The 20,735-nt window shown below is 42.0% G+C and overlaps 1 protein-coding gene across 1 annotated transcript in view; it reads right to left on the reverse strand.

Moving 5' to 3' along the window:
- PI4K2B (phosphatidylinositol 4-kinase type 2 beta) overlaps positions 1–20,735 on the reverse strand; it is a 336,223-nt gene that overhangs the window by 211,677 nt on the left and 103,811 nt on the right. Inside the window, exon 3 of the mRNA XM_078678379.1 lies at positions 5,630–5,830. Coding sequence (XP_078534505.1) covers positions 5,630–5,830 — 201 coding nt within the window. The remainder of the gene's footprint in view (positions 1–5,629; positions 5,831–20,735) is intronic.

Below are 20,735 nucleotides of genomic sequence, written 5' to 3' on the forward strand. Positions count from 1 at the left end.
CACTCACCGGCACTCCTAAAGTCTGCGGGGCTCTCTCCTCTGGCCAGGCACTCCGTGGGCACGGGCTTCACAAGACGGAAGTCCCGCCCCACGATAAGTTTCGTTTTGGTGAGTGCGCGTGCATGTCTTAGTTACGATAGCGATCGCTTTCAGTGCTGCTTGTTTGTAGATGGTGATCATGATGCAGCACAATTCCCTAGAGCGGTATGGAGAGCTACTTTAGGATGAATTCTACTGTGGTCTTTAGCGCCATATTAGTTTGAGAGCTTTGGGGCCTTTATTGCAGCGAAAACAGGTGTTCGGGGTTGCTACTAAAGCGCTTAAGCCTGCTGTGTGGGGGTTAGATTGAATATTTTTGTTAGGGCTGTTTTGAAGTAATGAAAAAAGTATTACATCCAGCAAGGTGCGCAAGTGTTCCTTATTCCGCTAACATGGAGAGTTTTGGAAAACAGATTAATTTCCGGCAGGCTGGGGAGCGTGTGCGGCCACTGCGTGGTCCGGGCTGGCACCATGCTGGCGCAGGGAAGCTGTGGGAAATTGGGAATCCTGCGGGCTGGCTTTAGGGTGGATGTTGTTGGCCGTAAAGCAGCGTGTGTCATCCTTTAGAAGCGTATATATAGGGGGGTTTACCCAAACATAGTCACTGGGACCTGGGTTGTATAAGTACTGAGAGGGAGGGGTCCCAGCGTGAGTGAAACAGCGAATAAACAAATTAGAAAAAAATCTAAAAGCACAATGAATGAATCCGCATTGTTTTATTCACAATGGGGATGAATATATTAAATATAGTAACAATTTGATTACACAATATAATCGGTTGTACAGTGCCCCAGGGGAGGAGGAAGTGATTAGGTGAGGATAGTTTGATAAAAGGGAATTGTGACAGTAAAATCAACCAAGTATCAAAGATGCATTGGTAAGTAAATTTTCATACACAAAACAAAAGACCATTGGTTCACTGTGTAAATCAACAAATGTCATACTTCACAGATACATTTAATGTCACAATATTGGCGTGAAGTTGACCAACAAGGTGCTGTTGTCGACGTTTCGACCCTCAATATATCGCAGGGATTAGTGGTGCCCTTGCTGCGGGGTCTTCATCAGGACAGGGTGCGGGGCAAACAACCTAATCAATATATATTAAGAAGAATTGTTTTAATGGTTGATCGAATGATTATGCGATACAACACGTATTGATTTGAGATCATGCACACACAATTAGCATACCATAATAGTTAATGCTCATATCATAAATGAAGAACAGGACTTGCGTCTCCGTAGGGTTGTTCAATTCTAAGGAATGAAGGGAGAAATGAGAGAATTCACTTAATGGGTGGAGACCAAGAGGTCTAAGAGTAGAGGAATGAACATATTGTTATTCCATTAAAGGGCGTAGTAGTGCCTGACGTCGTCAGTATACATAATCAAAAAGTGCCGACATATATATATACCGAGGGTAAGCCTTGTCTAATCGGTTTACAATGCGGTAAATATCCATCCCGCACGGCCCTCCTGTCTAATCAAATATAATTATCCTGTTTTAGACAATGCCATATCTACCGTCGGAGTCACGTGATGCGGTCACCATAGTAACGGCCTAACCAGGGAGCCCTTTTCGCTACCGCCGACACAAGCGATACTTCGGACGGCTTATGGTGAGTCTGTCTCCGTTGTGATCCCGGCCCCAGCTAACTTGTAACTTTGAATTTCCAATCATATCTGACCCGCTCTCCGTGTTCTTCTGTAGATACCACGGAGCGATCCCTTGCACAATCAACTATACCCCCGGACCGTCTTACAACCCAATTTACACTCTGGGTAAGCTTAGTCTAATTCCCCAATGGTGCGGTATATTCTAATCTCGCATTGCCCCCATTTTAACCCAATATTAATATCCTGTTCCAGACATTGCCATACCCACCGGTTCCGGGCCTGAATCTACCTCCACCGCGTTTAAATAACGTCCTTGTTGTAAGTCATTTTTGATTATGTATGCTGACGTCAGGCACTACTACGCCCTTTAATGGAATAACAATATGTTCATTCCTCTACTCTTAGACCTCTTGGTCTCCACCCATTAAGTGAATTCTCTCATTTCTCCCTTCATTCCTTAGAATTGAACAACCCTACGGAGGCGCAAGTCCTGTTCTTCATTTATGATATGAGCATTAACTATTATGGTATGCTAATTGTGTGCGCATGATCTCAAATCAATACGTGTTGTATCGCATAATCATTCGATCAACCATTAAAACAATTCTTCTTAATATATATTGATTAGGTTGCTTGCCCCGCACCCTGTCCTGATGAAGACCCCGCAGCAAGGGCACCACTAATCCCTGCGATATATTGAGGGTCGAAACGTCGACAACAGCACCTTGTTGGTCAACTTCACGCCAATATTGTGACATTAAATGTATCTGTGAAGTATGACATTTGTTGATTTACACAGTGAACCAATGGTCTTTTGTTTTGTGTATGAAAATTTACTTACCAATGCATCTTTGATACTTGGTTGATTTTACTGTCACAATTCCCTTTTATCAAACTATCCTCACCTAATCACTTCCTCCTCCCCTGGGGCACTGTACAACCGATTATATTGTGTAATCAAATTGTTACTATATTTAATATATTCATCCCCATTGTGAATAAAACAATGCGGATTCATTCATTGTGCTTTTAGATTTTTTTCTAATTTGTTTATTCGCTGTTTCACTCACGCTGTGACCCCTCCCTCTCAGTACTTATCGTTTAGAAGCAGCTGCTGTGGTGTGAGCGTGATTGATTTGTAGCAAAGAAACACCGACCGTGACAAATCGACACTTCCACCCATTAGGCCCTCTTCACTAGAACCCCCCCTTTCTGACAGAGATTACTTCAGCTCACGCACAGAGCTCAGGATTTGCACACCGGCCTCTAAGGGTGGCACGCGGGCTCTCGTGAGCCCCACACCATCGCTGGCAGGTCACATGCGGAGCCGCATAGGTTGCAGACGGGCCCCAGGAATTTGCACACTCCCCAGTAGGTTGAATCTACACCAGATGAAGTTGCACACATCCCGGCAAGCTGCTCTGAGAGAGCACGTGTATGGACACCATCTAGTCCATGACACAGCCACTGGCAGGGCATACTCAGACACAGCTCAGTGGGTTGCATACTAGCCTTATAGGATCCATACAGACTGGAGCAGGTTGCACACTTCCTGGAAGGTGACCCACACAGTCCAGAGGGTTCCACACACAACCCGGCGGGTGTCACATGGACCCGAGCAGGTGGCACACTCCCTGACAGGTTGCACACGGACCCTAGCAAGTTACACACACTCCCGTAGGCTGCACACACAGTCTATCTGGCTACCCTGAAACCCAAGAAGCTCACACACCTCATATTTAGAGCACCAAGACCCAAGCGAGTCACACACTGACCGGCACAGGTGACTGCACGGGGACTCCCGAGTTATATAGAATGTCCTGCAGGCTTTAGACGCACCCTGGCAGGTGGCACACAGTCTCCCGCAGGATGCACACAAAAGCCAGCCATTTATATTCACACAGCTCCGCAGCTTGCACACCCATCCGCAGCCCTCACACAGCAAATTACATACGCACATGCATTTTGTGCACACCTCAGCAACTCACAGGGTGGCTTTGAGACACCTTAGCAGCTTGTACGTACACCTGCAGCTTGCACACACCTCATCTCAGCAGGTTGCATGCACACATGCTGTTTGCATGCAGCTCTGCAGCTTTCACACACACTTCTAGTGTGCACAAGCAGGTCACACACACCTACAAACAGATGCATGCACACACACCTAGCACACTCCTACATACAGATAAGTGCCCACACACACACAGCTAGGACGCACATACATACAGACGCATGCACACACACACACACAGCTAGGACACACCTACATACAGACGCATGCACACACACACAGCTAGGACACACCTACATACAGACGCATGCGCACACGCATTGCGCACACGCACACACACACACAGCTAGCACGCACATACATACAGACGCATGCACACACACACAGCTAGGACACACCTACATACAGACGCATGCACACACACACAGCTACAGCATGGAGCATGTTCGCTTTAGATTTTGCCTGACATATTAAAGCATTACTGGATAACTTGTTTTACTTGATTGTACTTGTGGATTACTTTATTAAATATGATTTTGTTCGCAAAATGAAAACACAAGTAATCATAGATTTTTTTTAATTAGGTTTCGCCTAAGAAGGTTCACCATCAGAACTTACTATGGACAATAGTGTGCCACGTGAATCAGATAGAATGGAGATAATAAAAATAATAATAATTAAACATACTGTGCCTTTATATAGTCCTCAATCAAATTGGGCAGTGAGGAGATTTAACACATTGGTTAAGGGAGGCATACAAACTACTTTAACATGTGGTCTTGTAGTCGTGGAATTTGTCAGGGAACGGTTTGGGTATATAATATCATAACATGCCACACTGGTTACTGACACATCACCATTTATTTTGTAAAGAGGGAGAAAATCACGTACAGGTTTGGTCCCTGACAGGTTGGAAGACAAGTTTCTTCAAAGAGTTTCAAGGATTCTTACTTGAAGGAAAGAGTAAATTATCATAGACTCAAGTTTAAAGTGGAGGCATTTTGCCATGCTAAATAAAGTGAGTAAGACTGATGTTAATATTGGTAATTGGGTCATATTAAAGAATATGAAATCAATTACATTAAAGGTCCATTTATAATTTTTCAAGTTGGTTGTTCTATTAAATTGGCTGATGGCCATTGGTGGGCAAAAAAAAAAAAAAAAAAAAAAAGTCAATTACTCGCGGACTTTCAAAAAACGGTTTAGGAAAAAAATTATTTGTATCAGGTAATGTTTTATTTTCTCACCCTAATATAACTAGAAATACGGATGCTGCATTAGCCGATAACAATTCATCCTTGCAGGTGCAACCAAGCTATACTCTGATGAAGACAGTTAATTATCCAACCGTCTCCAGAGAAGTCAAGCTACAGATGTCATCCTTTAACATTCAACCAGCACAGGTTCAGGTCATTACGAGGTGTTGATGTTTATAAAAGAAAACCTGAGTATCTGCAGGAATACTAATTGTAATGCAATTTTTTTGGTTTTCTTTTATTAAGATGGTAAATGTTGTATTCTTAGTCATTGCCTATTTTGAAGGTGTATCTTCTGTGCTTGCCAGTTCCTGCCCATGTTCTAGAACCAGATCTGCACTGCTTGGCAGTTGGAGGTCCGGATCTGTACTCGCAAGACGCTAACTGGTGGGCTTTGGTATTTCACTAGGACTAGTAACAAATTACAACTACCTGCAACACGGTTCTTCCTTTGCATCCTTTGGTGCACACAACAGTGTCATTTTTAGGTGTGCTTGGAACCTTTTCCTGGTTCTCTAAAAATCAAGCATGCCACCTTTAAGAAGCACTAAAAAATTCTCCAAGGATAACAAAAAAAGAGCTTGGCTATGTTCAACATTTTCAGCACAGCATGGTTAAGAGCCACTATCTGTCTGTTGTACAGATCTTAAGAAACTATTGAAGCTAGTGCTTTTGGGATAGTTTGATAAACACAAATTAGTCTTACCTTGGTTTTAGGTACTACTCCCAATCCAAGTTTGTCATCCACTAGATATGCACCAGCCTCCGAGAGGTATCCCTGATTAGGAACTAGACACCCTCGACCAAAGCAGCAGGGGCAGCATATTTTTTGAAAATATTTTGCCCATTTTGGATTTAAACGACCGTAAGGCTCTTCAGACTTTGGTTTGAAAACACCAATAGTTTTCTGAGGAAATAAAATAGGAACAATCACATATCCTTTTAGGTTTACATCAACAGAACTACATAGATATTTTGAATGGTTTATGGGTCATCCCACATCCATTTGCAAGGGGTTTAAAATTAAATCACGTATACATTCATGTACAGTTGTGAACAATACACTTAAGATGATGAATAATTACAAGACATTGCAGCTCTAAATATAAAAGCTCCTGTGTCATTTCAATCACAGGACAAAAGGATTAAAACGGGTGAGAAACATTCCCTCCCAGTACCAAACCAAGAAATCGGCAGTGACGCAAGTCATAAAGCCTAAGAATGTGTTTTGACATTTCCCTTCCCATGCTAAAGCAAGAAGCATCATTCCAAATATGATCAAATAGCTACCACGGACACTAAAGATTCCTTATTCTACTGCTCCAACCAACTTGGATGCATAATAATGCTACAAGCCATAAAGTAAGTTGAGAACTGCAGGCCTCATTTACCTGTGTAGAGATGGTCTACAGCCAAGCAAGAGGAGTTGGTAAGCATGAATTGTGTTGTACTGGCTGGAAGACTGTGCTATCTATAGAACACACTAAGCAACCACTATCAGATGTGTTGGCATCACTTTATTGTTATGACCAGCTACTGCCACTGAAGTTAAAATGAGGTGGGGAATGAAGGGAAACGCAAGGACAAGTGGTGGTTGATGGCCACAATTGGACTCTACTTTGAAACCTGATTGGGCAACTTATCGCTCGGCCTGCATTTAATATCAATGGAAGACACTAAATGCAAGCCCCTTCCTTCTTCTGCCTGAACTGACCAGTCTGACCACCACTTTGCACAGTCTGTTGCATGGCACTCTTACTCCGTTAATCGAAACATCCAAGAAACAAAAGTTTATTTGGTCAACATTTATTAAGTAGTTCCATCTGTAAATAATTTTTAGAAAGGCATGTGAACAAACGGGGAGGCCTTCCAAGAGCTACAAAGCACTGAGCAGGAGAGAACCAAATTGCAGTAATTTGAAAAATGGTAAATTATGGAAAACAGTGAGGTTTTTAACATAGTCAGATGGTCAATTTTAAGTTGGGTGAGTTACTTAAAGCTCATGCCTGGACAGTAAAACACAAAATTAAGATTGGTCCTTGAAACATATGCCTCTCAATCCCGAACGCAACATATGCCCCTCAATCACGAAAGTAAAAGGGTGAAACAGTGAAAGACGGATTTCGCCTATTCTGGTCATCCTGGTGTAATATAATATGAGGGCCTGAAAAGGGGTTTCCCTTCTTTATGTTCCTCAAGAGGATTACCTTAGTGGGTGAAGGATGGACTTCTTGGGTCCTCTTAGTAGTTTCTGTAGTCTTCTTCCACAAGGCCTAATTAAGATCCGGTTATCAACTTCTGGTAGATTTAGTTGCACCCTGAGCATCGCCAGGCACATGAACCACATCCCGAATTAGCGCCACATCAGAGCAGCACGCCTGCTACAGACTCATCAGCCCCCGCGGGTTCATGGGAGCCCATTAAAGGAGCAATATAAAGCAGCAACTGGATTTTTCCCGCTTTGCTATTTACAGGTGGCCTCTCATGCCAGTTATTTACTGTGTGCACAATTACAGTCCCACAATTCATTGGGATAGTTTTGGCTCTACTTCCGCCGCTACATTGCGTTAAGGATACTGGTTTGCTACCCACCTACGTTTCCCTGCAAGTCCAGGAACATATCAGTTCTGGTGATTATAGAGAGTACTTCATATATAAAATTACAGTTTACATGTTGTTGGGAACTAGTGTATTTCCTGAAGAATGCCCTCTTGTGCTGAAATTCACATAGAAGAATTCGGATGAATTCTCTCAACCAACCACTACTACATTTCATTATTGCCAATGAAATTGTACTAACATCAATTCATGCACATTGATATGATCTGTATTGTATATATTGTTTCTGGTCATATTGGATCTGGTCTGCTTTCTGTGTGTATGTGATGCTTTGATTGTTGATATGAATGACATAAATGCTTAGCTAGGAAGGGTCTTAACGAATGGTAATATATGTATAACATGAATATGTTCATTATCTTTTGATACATCTATAAATAAAAGAATATCATCTTTTGAATATACCCTTATTCTCCTTTCTCTTCACATACAAGTTGTGCCTAGTTTTATAATAATTCATAATGTTCCTTGTGTAGCTTTTTCATATACTCAAGAGTAGTCATACATTTTTGTATATTGATATATTTTACCGGACCTAGGAACCCATAGTTTGCAGCGGGCCCCTTTTATTTACACTAGTTGGAATTACATTTTGTTGTCCACTTTTTTGATCTTTTAAGCTCTTTGGAGAATAAGATTTTTACAATGTGTGCCCTGTCCGAACAAGATAACGGATCAGTGTATGGATTTAGTTTCGACTCACACCAAGGGATACTATGTCTTACAACCCACAAACAGAAGTCAAAACATTGAGTTTGATAACCCGTACGAGATTCAATGCTGAATGGGAAGATACATTATTGCAATATATGACTTAAATCACTATGGTCATATTGGAGTCCAATAAAGTACTTATTTTTAAGTAAGTGAGCCACATGATTTTTAGTTTTGTGACTGGAATGCTAAATAAAGTGGGTTGCGCAAAACAGTACATAGTTTGAATACACTTTTGCGTACCCTAATTTCTACAGAAAGCAACAAGAGGTACTTGGATGGCTGTACTAGGTTGCATGTGGCAGACAATCAGTTTGGGGGGCATTTTTTCATCTAAAATGAAGTAATTTCATATTACTTAGAACACACTGTGTTGCCTTACATGGGTGAACACTATGATGAAACCTGTGTAGTACACGAATGGTCCCATAAACCACACAACAAACAGTTTTCCTCTTATACATTTTTTTAATCCATCTTGAGGCCCAGGGGGACCCTGAGGTAACCACTATGAGTGTACTGCACCAAAATAATGCATATTCCATTCAGCATTACATCAAGTAATGGTTATTTAGCAGAAAATAAATAAATATACACACACATATATATATTCACTGAAAAAACCATAGGTTATAGACCATATATAGTTAGGAATTAGCATTTAAAAAACCTTATTTTACTCACACAAAACCATTGAAATTCCATATATAGTTAGTTGCACTAACTATATATTGCGCACCCGCAATCCACTGCTGATGATGTCACATATTACATCATTCATGACATGGTCAGTGACATCACTGATGACATCACTGATGACATCTCAAATGACATCACTGATGACATCTCACTTGACATCAATGATCACATCACTGATGATATCATTCATGTGACAATACAATGCATCTCCTCACATTTTAATATAACCTCTGTTTCACCCAGTGTTAAAAACAGAGTATAATTTTTGAAACCATTGACACACCAATACTAGTTACTACATACGTACTCACTGATTCCTACGTCTACACACACATTCACTCATTCACCCATACAATCATTCATACATACAATCACTCATCTTTACAACACTATCATATGCACTCATACACCTATACAGACACTCACACTCTGCCACTCATCCATGGAGTTACTCACACACCTAGTCAGTCCTGTAAAGAATCAATCACACTTCCATTTTCTACTCTATACAGTTAAACATAGAGCACCTTACGTTTTCAACCATATACTAACACATACTTACTCTCTTATACAATCATTGATACAAGTACACATTGATCTGTACAGAGTCACACACCTCCCATCCAGCCACACACACACTCAGTCTCCCATGCAAATACTTGGGCAATCAATCAATAACCCATATAGTTACTCATATAGCTACTGATCAACACATGCAGCAGTTTACAGAACAACAGACATAATGATGCACAAATTAAGACAGTTTAGTCACTAACCCATGCACTCAGTGAGACACATTTAATCACTCACTCATACATTCAGTCATGCACCTACTAAATCCTTCGTCCAGACACTTATACATCCACTCATTCTTCAATATGTAAGACATATTTTAACTTTACAGAAACAGTCACTGGATGTTGTCATCAGTGATGTCATCAGTGATGTCATTTGAGATGTCATCAGTGATGTCATCAGTGATGTCACTGACCATGTCATGAATGATGTAATATGTGACATCATCAGCAGTGGATTGCGGGTGCGCAATATATAGTTAGTGCAACTAACTATATATGGAATTTCAATGGTTTTGTGTGAGTAAAATAAGGTTTTTTAAATGCTAATTCCTAACTATATATGGTCTATAACCTATGGTTTTTTCAGTGAATTTTCAAGGTTTTGTAAATGCTAATTCCTAACTATATATGGTCTATAACCTATGGTTTTTTTCAGTGAATTTCAATGGTTTTTTAATAGCAAATATCATAAGCTGTCGAATGTCAAGTACGTGGTAAGATTTTTTTTTTTCGTGTTTATGCACACTGATCTGCTTTGATTGCTGCCCCCCACCCCTCATTTCTATTAGGAGTACTCTCTCTTTGCAGATAGTGAAGGGTAGTTAACGCAGCCCTTTCCCCCTTTGTAATCCGTCGTGCCTGCTTCTCTCTCCATTTGATTGATTGTTCTCTTTGGTTCATTCTCTATTTACAAACAAGCACAGAGTCGCAATACTCTGTTTAGTCTTTGCAGATAGCGAAAAATCGTGTAAAAAAACAAAAGGAATCGAGCAAAATCAGTAGGCCACTAATGGGATCTCTTTTGACCTCGCTAAAATAGAAACATTAGGAACAACCTGTTGAAAATAGCAATGCGTATGTATATAAGCGGCGTTCATTTGTGTTCACAGTACCCCTTGTTGATTGTTTCAATCGAGCATTGAATTGTTCGAAGTTAATTCTCTTAACGATCTGCTCTACCTGCAAACGAGGAAGAATAGGAATATTCTATCTCCCTTTGCAGATAGTGAAGGGTAGGTAACGCAAGCCTTTAACACGTCGTACCTATTTCATTCCTCATTGATTGATTGATTGTCCGAACATTGACTGTTTGGGAATTAGTTCTTTTTGGAGGTATTCCCTGTTTGCAAATAAACGTAGGAAAATCTTTGCAAGTAGTGAAAGGGTACGTAATGCGGACCGTTCTCCCCCGTTGTAATCTGTCATGCCTATCTACTCCCCACTGATTGATGCACCTTTTTCACCCGGACCATTTACTAGAGATACGTCATCTGGCCCGACCAGAGAGCACCCCTAGTGAAAAGGACATATGCAATAATAACGAAGTGATCACTGTATCCTGTTAACAGAAACTTTACCATGAAACAACCTGGAAAGAAAAAAATAGGAAAACGAAAATCAGTAGGCCACTGATGAACATGAACTTTTATTAAACAACGAACAAAGAAACGATAACATAACGTAATGATAAAACCTATTAATGTCCTAGAAACAAGAAAACGTTAAAATATGCCAGTGGTGAGAGACCAGAAAAACAGTAAGAGAAACCAAATCACCCCTCGCTGTCCCACCGCCTGCCACGCCAAAAAAATCGATAGACTAGGGAAAATGCAAGTCAGTAGAACATCCACCCCCACTCTGGAAACTTCCAAGGTGGGGCAGGGTTCCGGCTACGCCCAGCCGGGAGCAGCCCATATAAGGCAGGTCCTGCTGCCACGCCTCGGCCAGGAGATCCTAACGTAGGGTGTAGCCGGAGGAGAGGCCGAGACCAGCGGGACCCGGCCAGGGGATTGCCTTTACAACGCTGAACAGTTGCAGGGGGGGGGAATGTCTCCTCGACCCTCCCCTCTCTCTCCCAGTCCGGCCGCGGTGGCCCTTGAGAGTTGCAGGTAGTCCCGCCACATGCTCTTCCGGTCCGACCACCAACGGTCGGGGGGCCGAGGCCGACGGGATCCGGCTGCAGCCGATAAACCAAGAAACCCGTTCATGGGGCCAGAGCCAGGGGCGTCCGGCCGACATCCACCGGAAGCCCGGCCCGAAGACGGACGGAACACTTCTTTCTTTTATAATGGCTGCGACAACACTGGAGGGGGATGTCTTGCACATGCCTCCGACCCCCCCCTCGTCCTCATCGCCTGGTCCGGCCATAACAAATCTCAAGCGAGACGCCGTGGGGTGCACTGGGAGGGAGAGACGGTGCGAACAGGCCTCTCCCGCCTCCCCAGGTGGAGGCTTCCCAGCTGCACCCTCAGCGCTCCAGGCGGTGGCATCCTAACAACTACAGTGCTGCACAGTTTCGGAACGACCTAGATAACGGTTCTTCCACTGTGGCCATGCTGCAACGTCTCGCCCGGCAGGGTGGAGCCCGTCCGCTCATGTGACCCCGCGATCGCCGGTAGCTGCCGAACTCTCAAAATGGCGGTCGACCTGGCAAGAGCGGGCCCAACATAAAGAAATGGCCCGGTCACTGGTTGACTCCACCACCGTAGTCCTCCACGACCTTGAAGATTCTAGAGGAGCCGCGGGAGTCTCCGACCCCCGATGGGGAATGACTGCCATGATCGCCCGTGGAGTGACGAAACTGTATCCGCGGGACGTCGGCGCTCCCATGCTGGCGCCAGCCTCACTTTGAATTACTACAATCCTGCAGACCTTACTTCCGGTGAAAGCACAGTGTGACCCGGTAGGAAAAATTATTGCACCCCCTCCCCTTTTTGACTGATAGTTCAAACCACCGATCCTTTCCTTTGCCCTTTTAACGGAACTTTGGACTGCCTCCCCCTCTTTTACATTTTCTAGAGAAAACAAAACATTAACCACTACATTAGCATAGCAGTTGACACCAGAACTGTTTTCAAATTGAAAACCAACAACATCTTCAACAGAATCCTTTTTGTTTCTGCTGTGACCCTGCTACAGCACAGGCATTGTCCCCAGCAGTAATTCTGCAATGCCGGTAAGAATAGCTGTGGTGCCTACTGGACTCACTCACCCCCGCGGCGCCCCACGCCGTTTTTTGCTGGGCGGCAACTTACTAGACATCACTTTCGTGCCATCTAGATTTCAGCGCGTTCTGCTGGCTTGGAACTATTCGCACAACAGACCGCTACTGACAAGAATATTTCATTATTAGTGCTGTCAATTTCAATAAATCTATTGGATAATTAAAAAGAAATTGCCACGGTCTCTTCGTTGTTTAAATGTTTTTACTGTTTTTGTTTTGTTGTATATATTTATATGTTATTAAAGTTTTATATTCCTACTACTTTGTTGGAGTGCTATATATTTTTAATGTGACACATAATTGTAAAAACTTTGATGTACAAAGAGTCATTCCTGGAATCTTCCGCTTCAGGCTCGGTCCCCTCCCCAATCACAATACAGGATGGTTTTCAGATAGTAGGAACGCGTGTGCTGTGACGGATCACATCGGGTGTGGGCCTTGATCTACTATAACTCCTTTGAAGAGGGGTGATTCTTTACAGCTGGGGCCATAAACTACATCTGCAGGGCTAGCTGATAGCCTAGGACCGGCCTGGACATTCGGACACAGAGGAAGAGGAGTGTCAGAGGGTGCGGTAGTGAATAGGGCGAAAGGGAGGTGTCGGGCGGGCACAGAGTGTGATTCTCAGGGAAGAGCAGCGCAGATGGGGGAAGGTTTATTGCCCATGCATAAGACAGAGAGCGGTGGTGACCAGTGCCTGGGGGAGATGCTTACGAGGGTGAGGAGCCATGCTACGAATCGACAGCGTGCAGAGAGTGGGTCTGGTCAAGACATCTAAAATGGCTGCCGTGCACGACAAAAGTGTGGCATTTCAAAAAAGGCAAGATGGCGCAGACAATGTTTTTCAACACTTCCTCATTTCCTTCGAATCGAACGTTAACAGACGTTGGGGCATATTACCAAAGTTAAGCGATATTTATCGCTAACGATGCTTACCAACCAATTTTTTACCACTAAGCATCGTCAGAAATTATCGAAGATAAACCTTACTATTATCAAGGTTTATCGCAAATGCGATAATAAACGGCCGCAATGCATGAATATCGCTAAAAAGTCAGCGATATTCATGCATTACCGAGCTAATACTCTTAGCCATGTTATCCACCTCCCATTGGATAACATGGCTAAGAACTGCTCAGGGCAGGTGTTACTTTTTGGAGATATTCGCGCTTAGCGCGAATATCTCCAAAAGTTGGTAATAGGAGATAGATATCTTGCATGTTGTAATGCAAGTTATTGTGGTATATGGAACTCATACCATAATCTCTCAGGAAAGCAGAAACTGATCCTTTTGGGACCGCCTAAAAAGGCCTAGGGGGTGAGGAGTACTCTACTTTGCCCCCTTTTCACGTTCCGAACTATTTTATTTTACTCTCTTCTGTAATTACACAAAATACCAGCGATAAGATGCATCGGAGACACACAGTGAGAGAAAGGAGGCCGGAGATGAAGAAGACATGTCAAATACACATTGGAGATAATATAGTGGCAGAAGGGAAGTAAATATGAGTAAACTTACCATGTAACATAAAAATGTTGCACTCTATACTATAAGTCTCATTTTATACTACAATCACTTCGCTACAACCTCATAAATTAAAAATAAAAATAAATAATGTCTCAAACAATTTTTGATTTCTAAATATAAATTTATTCTTCAGAATTTTCTAAATTTGAAACAACTAGTAACATGTCCTCATCAGTAATTTCCTCTTCAATCATCTCATCTGGAATCTCCTCATTAAAAGTCTGCAATGATGATTCTTGTAACTCTATGGTCTCCAAACACTCGATAAATTCGCCATCAAGAGATTGATCAAAAAAATCATTCAAGTCATCTCCTCGTGACAATATTTCATTATTGGTGCTCTCAATTTCAATCAATGTAGTGGAATCATTCAAGTCATCTCCTCCTTGTGACAATATTTCATTATTGGTGCTGTCCATTTCAATCAATCTAATGGAATCATACAAGCCATCTCCTCCTTGTGACAATATTTCATTATTGGTGCTCTCAATTTCAATCAATGTAGTGGAATCATTCAAGTCATCTCCTTGTGACAATATTTCATTCTTGGTGCTGTCCATTTCAATCAATCTAATGGAATCATACAAGTCATGTCCTCCTTGTGACAATATTTCATTATTGGTGCTCTCAATTTCAATCAATGTAGTGGACAATTCAAAAGAAATTGCCACGGTCTCTTCATTGTGAGCCATTTTATTTTGAAATTGCTTGCTGTAAATTGCAGAAAAAAATAATCACTTTCATTTATCGTTTTTAGTAATACATAATATAAAACTAACTTCATCAAGTATTTAGTATAACAGAAGGACTGCAAATAAATAACAGAAAACATTTTTCAAATTATCTTCAAGTGTACAACATAGTTCCCCTTACAAATTAACAACTCACCTTTTTAAAAGTAGCAGAAGTGTTAGTACTGTGTAAATCAAACACCAGAAATTCACCACCAAAAATTCCTCACAAATGTACCTCAGACAGTAGTATCACAAAATGGCTGTGGTTTCCTCTCATTTGACATATATACATAACCAATTAACTTTCATCACACACAAATACAAAACCAAAGTAACATTTTAATTGGTTCTAAATTTCAACACTTTCAAATGTGTTTTCCCCATGCAATTTTCCATAGGACATTTACATACGTCTACAGCCTAAATGGCTGAACGGAATTACACCAAACTTGGCAAAATGGTACATCAAACCTAAGAGGTCAGGAATGATCTACTATGCCCCCTTATGGTCATTTCCCCCTTCGCTTTGGCCTCCTCTTGTCTCTCAATCCTACCGAGGGACAAGATGGCGGCCGCTACGGACTGTTTGGAATGTTGACAGACGCCGGAGAACCAATCAGCTTCGCAAAGCTCCGTAACGCGAAAAGTACGCGAAGCGGAGCGCTGTTACAGATATATATCTTTTTTTCAACGTTAATTTCTCAAAATCCACTGGAGCACATATATTGAGACCTAGCAAAGGCACATCGGGCTACCAGTCCCTAATATTTTGCCAAGTTTCGTGCAAATCCATTCAGCCGTTCGATTATTATTATTTTGTTTTTTTTTTGCCCCGCGGGGCCCTTTTAAAACCTCCACATCAAACCTAGGGGGTCAGCGAGGATCTACTATGCCCCCTTATAGTTATTTCCCCCTTTGTTTTGACCTCCTCTTGTCTCTCGATCCTACCGAGAGACAAGATGGCGGCCGCTACGGACTGTTTGGAATGTTGACAGACGCCGGAGAACCAATCAGCTTCGCTTCACAAAGCTCCGTTGCGCGAAAAGTCCGCGAACCAGAGCGCTAACCGGTCCGCTGTTACAGATATATATCTTTTTTTAAACGTTAATTTCTCAAAATCCACTGGAGCACATATATTGAGACCTACAAAAGGCACATCGGGCTACCAGTCCCTACAATTTTGCCAAGTTTCGTGCAAATCCATTCAGCCGTTCGGGCTAAAAGTGAGGCCAACCGCCCTATGGAAAACTCAATGTTAAAAACACGTTTTGGGACCCCCCTTTTTTCTCGGCCCCCACTGGACGAACCCCCCCCAAATTTTCAAGGGCTGCTCAGAAACAAAATGTGCCATTTTCCTGAAAATTTCAGCCGATTCCGTCCACAAACGCCAAAGTTATTAGACATAGAATTTTCAAAAAACCCATAGAGAAAAAATCCTAACTATATATACCTACTGGCGACCGCCAGTAGGTAATATATATATATATATATATATATATATATATATATATATACATATACACACACACACACACACACACACTTATATATATATATATATATATATATATATATATATATATATTCGGTAAGCACAGACGTCAGAAACAAGTTAGTATCTTGAATGACGAGGCAGGACCCATAGATCGTGCAGGTTTTCAATTTATTGTTTGACCCAACACCAGTCCGACATGTATATATACACATACACACACAAACACACGCGCACATTTTGCTACTTCAAATTAAAGAACTACACTAGGTTGCCAGACCTTATATTCCTTTCCTCTCCCTCTTGTGTGTTATATACTCTTGACCCACCTATCACAGCTGTGCATAGTATCATTTGTATATTCAATTGAATGGTTGTGTAGCGATACTGCCTAAGACAATATCTAATTTCTGGATTCCCAAGGGTTGCACTGGTGACCGGAGTAAACTGCTTCCATTTGTTCCCGATGTGCTCATGTAGCAGTTCTGAGGTCACATTTGTTGTGGGCACACCAACTTGTGTATAATACTTTTGCATGCCTCGCACCACAGTAACTGAGACCCTTTATTTAAATTGAACCAAATGAGGAGATCCACAGTTTTAATGTGCCTTCTTTAAATGGAGGACTCCAACCAAGCCAAAATATCTTTGCAACTAAAGAAAAGTCTGAAATTAATCCGTCAGCTGTGCACCTTACTGCAAGGAAATGAGCAGAATGATCACCTTGTCTTCTAAGCACATGGTTCATATTGTATACTTTTCATTCAGAGCGAAGTTTGACATTAAATTGAGCATCTGTGCATTTACTTGGGGAAACGTTAAAAGGTTGTCAACATCAAGTTGTGTCACTAATCAGGAGCATACTGGAGAATCTTCAAAAGATAATAAAATCCAAGCCATCTATAGGGACAGAACAGTGCAATAGCCCAGTTTATTTAAGATGCTACGCATGTCCTTAAAAGTGGCAGCACAGTTATGACACTAGTGCAGAATTGCTTAGAGTCATAATCAATAGGTAATTTACACGTGTACAGAGAAATAGGAGGTCTGTACTAAAGTGTACCTCATAGTAATCGGAACATACAAAGGGCACAGATTATCAAGTGCCATGGCTTCTTGATTCAAGAGGTCATCAGATGGAACACAATATGATTTAGTTAAGGAAAGAGTAACAATTCACTGCTGGAATGGTCTAGGGAAGGTAGCGTGATAACTTGTGTGCATTAATCAGAAACGTGCATAATTAACAATGTCAAAAGTAATCAACACTTGAATTCACATGTGAATATTTATATGATACTATTGTATTTGAAACTATTTTGCTATGACCTGTTAAAAGCCAGGAAACTTTGGATTATGCTAACTAGGCCACAGGTAGGCCTCAAAGCCAACTTGTTCAAAATGGATGTCTCATCAAGTTTGTGTTCCGTTCATTATTTCTGCTGAACCTGTTCAAGCACATTGTGTTTCCGACCAACACTGTTCTCAAAGAAGGCTCTATACTATAGGATGGGCTTAGTAATGTTACTTTTCTTCAAGATTCTTCCGTTTGCATGCGGTATTGTATCCGTTCATAATGGTTCACTGTTTATGTAACTGGTTTGTTCTGACATCTCCAGATTGCATCAGCTTAGAGAGGTGTCAATCAATATTAATGTTGTGGCATAGTGCTTAGGAAGGTGGTAGTGCAGTATGACGCTATTTAATCTAATATTGTTATTTGTTGAAAATGTAATTCTTCGCACACACCACAATGATTCTGCATGTTCCATGATATTCTAGGAGATTTCCTGTATAAAACCTCGAATTTGGAGGCAAGCCAAAATCTTTTGGTATCTACTTGGGATGCAGTCAGATTTATCGGACTGATTTTGCTGCATAATTTAGACTGCCTGTTTTTCATTTTGTCTATTAAACTGTTTTGTCTTATTATTGAGAGCCTTCATGGCAAGGAGTTTATGCATTTTCACTTTACAATTTCTGTATTGTACCTTTTAAATTATGGTAATAAAGCAAAAAAAAAAATCTCATTCCACCCTAGAACTCAATTATTGATTCAGTCCCTTTTTAATTGACTGTTCTGTTAATAGGCTGATTTGCAAACACAAGGAGATGATGGACGGAGCGCTGAAACCTTTTCAGACACTCGCCCTCAGTCACAGAGCTGGGTTGAATCCATCATGATTCTTTAGCTCACTTTGCCACCTTAGTTCAGACCCAGCTATATGCACATCAGTCTTGACCCTGTGCCTCATGTGAACAGTCCAGCCCGAACTACCAAGCCAGGTCTTCCCTGAATCGGAAACAAGCATCCTGGGACCGGTTTCTGGGTAACACCGTTCATCAGCCAGGCTAGCTTGAATCCAGTGACAAAGCGAGCAAGGGACCCACATCTAGGCAAACCCTGCCAACTCAGGGCGTACAAAGCAAATACAAGGAGACTGATTTGCATAAAGCTGGGTCTGAACTGAGGTGGCGAAGTGAGCTAAAGAATGAGGATGGATTCAACCCAGATCTGTGACTCGGTCTGAAAGTTTCAATGCTCCGCCAATCATCTCCTTGTGTTTGCTTTGTTCGCCCTCAATGGTACGCCCAAACGTGGGTCACTTGCATACTTTGCCACTGGAATCAAGCTAGCCTGGCTGATGAAGGGTGTTACCTAGAAACCAGTCCCAGGATTTGTGTTTGTGGTTCAGGCTGGACTGTTCCCATGAGGCACAGGGGCAACACTGATTTGCATGAAGCTGGGTCTGAACTGAGGTGGCAAAGTGAGCTAAAGAACGATGATGGATTCAACCCAGCTCTGTGACTGTGGGTGAGTGTCCGAAAAGTTTCAACGCTCCGTCCATCATCTCCTTGTGTTTTTAATATGCCGATTTGCACCATGAAATTGAGGCTTAGCAATCCCTGATCCATCCACCTCTGGGTGTGCCGCGGAGTCATTTTTAGGGGTAGAAAAGTTTAGGGGTACACTACACCCACAGTGGGCCACAGCGATTTTGTGTGCTATGGGTTCTTGACCTTTTAATTGACATTAACAGAATAAATGTTTACACGCTTTAAGCATCGGGTTCTATTCCCAGAGTTTTAGCTCAGCACGTCACTGGATGCATGAAGGTAATGGGGATTATCTCAATATAAAGGAAATCTTTTTCCAAAATTACGAATTAAAAAAAAAGAAAGATCTTAGTTAAAGTAACAAAATAGTTTCAGTGAACCTGGCCTACAGATGGAGGTAAGAGGGAGCACCAATTAAAACGACAGACAGCACACAGGCAGCAGCAAGTTAGGGAACAGCATCAGTGGCAGAAATTGTTTGCCATAAAACAACAAAATTCAAAAGTCGCATAACTAAACGGAAAATGGAGGCACCGAGTAAATAAGGACCTAAACAGATCGAGTCAGGCGAGGTGAAAAATGTATAAGAGGGCGGTACATAACCCGGGAGAGAAGCGGAGCTCTGCTGAGGCATCATTACTGAACAGGAAGACCAATAGAGTAAAGAGCTTTGCATACAAATGATGGCCGGAATACTGAATAAATCATACATTCACCCCCAGTCAAGAGTTCTGGGTTAAATCCATCGTTCTTTTGCTCACCATGCCACCCCAGTTTAGAACCAGCCATATGCACATCAGTCTTGACCCTTTGCTTCATGGGAACAGTCCAGACCGAACTGCCAAGCCAGGTCCTGCCTGGACCGGAAACAAGCATCCTGGGACCGGTTTTTGAGCATTACCCTTTATCAACCAGGCTAGCTTGAATCGAGTGGCACAGTGAGCAAGGGACCCATGTCTGGGCATACCTATTCCACTTAGGGTGAAAAGTGCTACGCAAACAAATGATAGACGGAATTCTGAATAAATCATACATTCACCCCCAGTCAGGAGATCTGGGTGAAATCCATAGTTCTTTTGCTCACCATGCCACTCCAGTATTGACAAATAGAGTAAGGCCTCTCTTTGGAGGCATCATTCATTAACTTATCTTTTTCATTTACATAAACCAAAGAAATGTGCCCAAGCTCTAGAATGGAAAAGTGATTTGGTTGATACTATCCACCAACTGCAAAAAAATGATTAATGCGGGTTGCTAATGGTTCTAACCTCTTTTGCATTGTTTAACATCTAGTTTGCCATTGTTTTTCCATTTCATGCGTTAATCTGTATGTGTGTTTATACCCATCCACATCTGTGTATGTGCTGACACCCAGGTTCTCCCTCAG

This window comes from Lissotriton helveticus, chromosome 2_2 (assembly GCF_964261635.1).
Source record: "Lissotriton helveticus chromosome 2_2, aLisHel1.1, whole genome shotgun sequence".
Classification (NCBI taxonomy): Eukaryota; Metazoa; Chordata; class Amphibia; order Caudata; family Salamandridae; genus Lissotriton; species Lissotriton helveticus.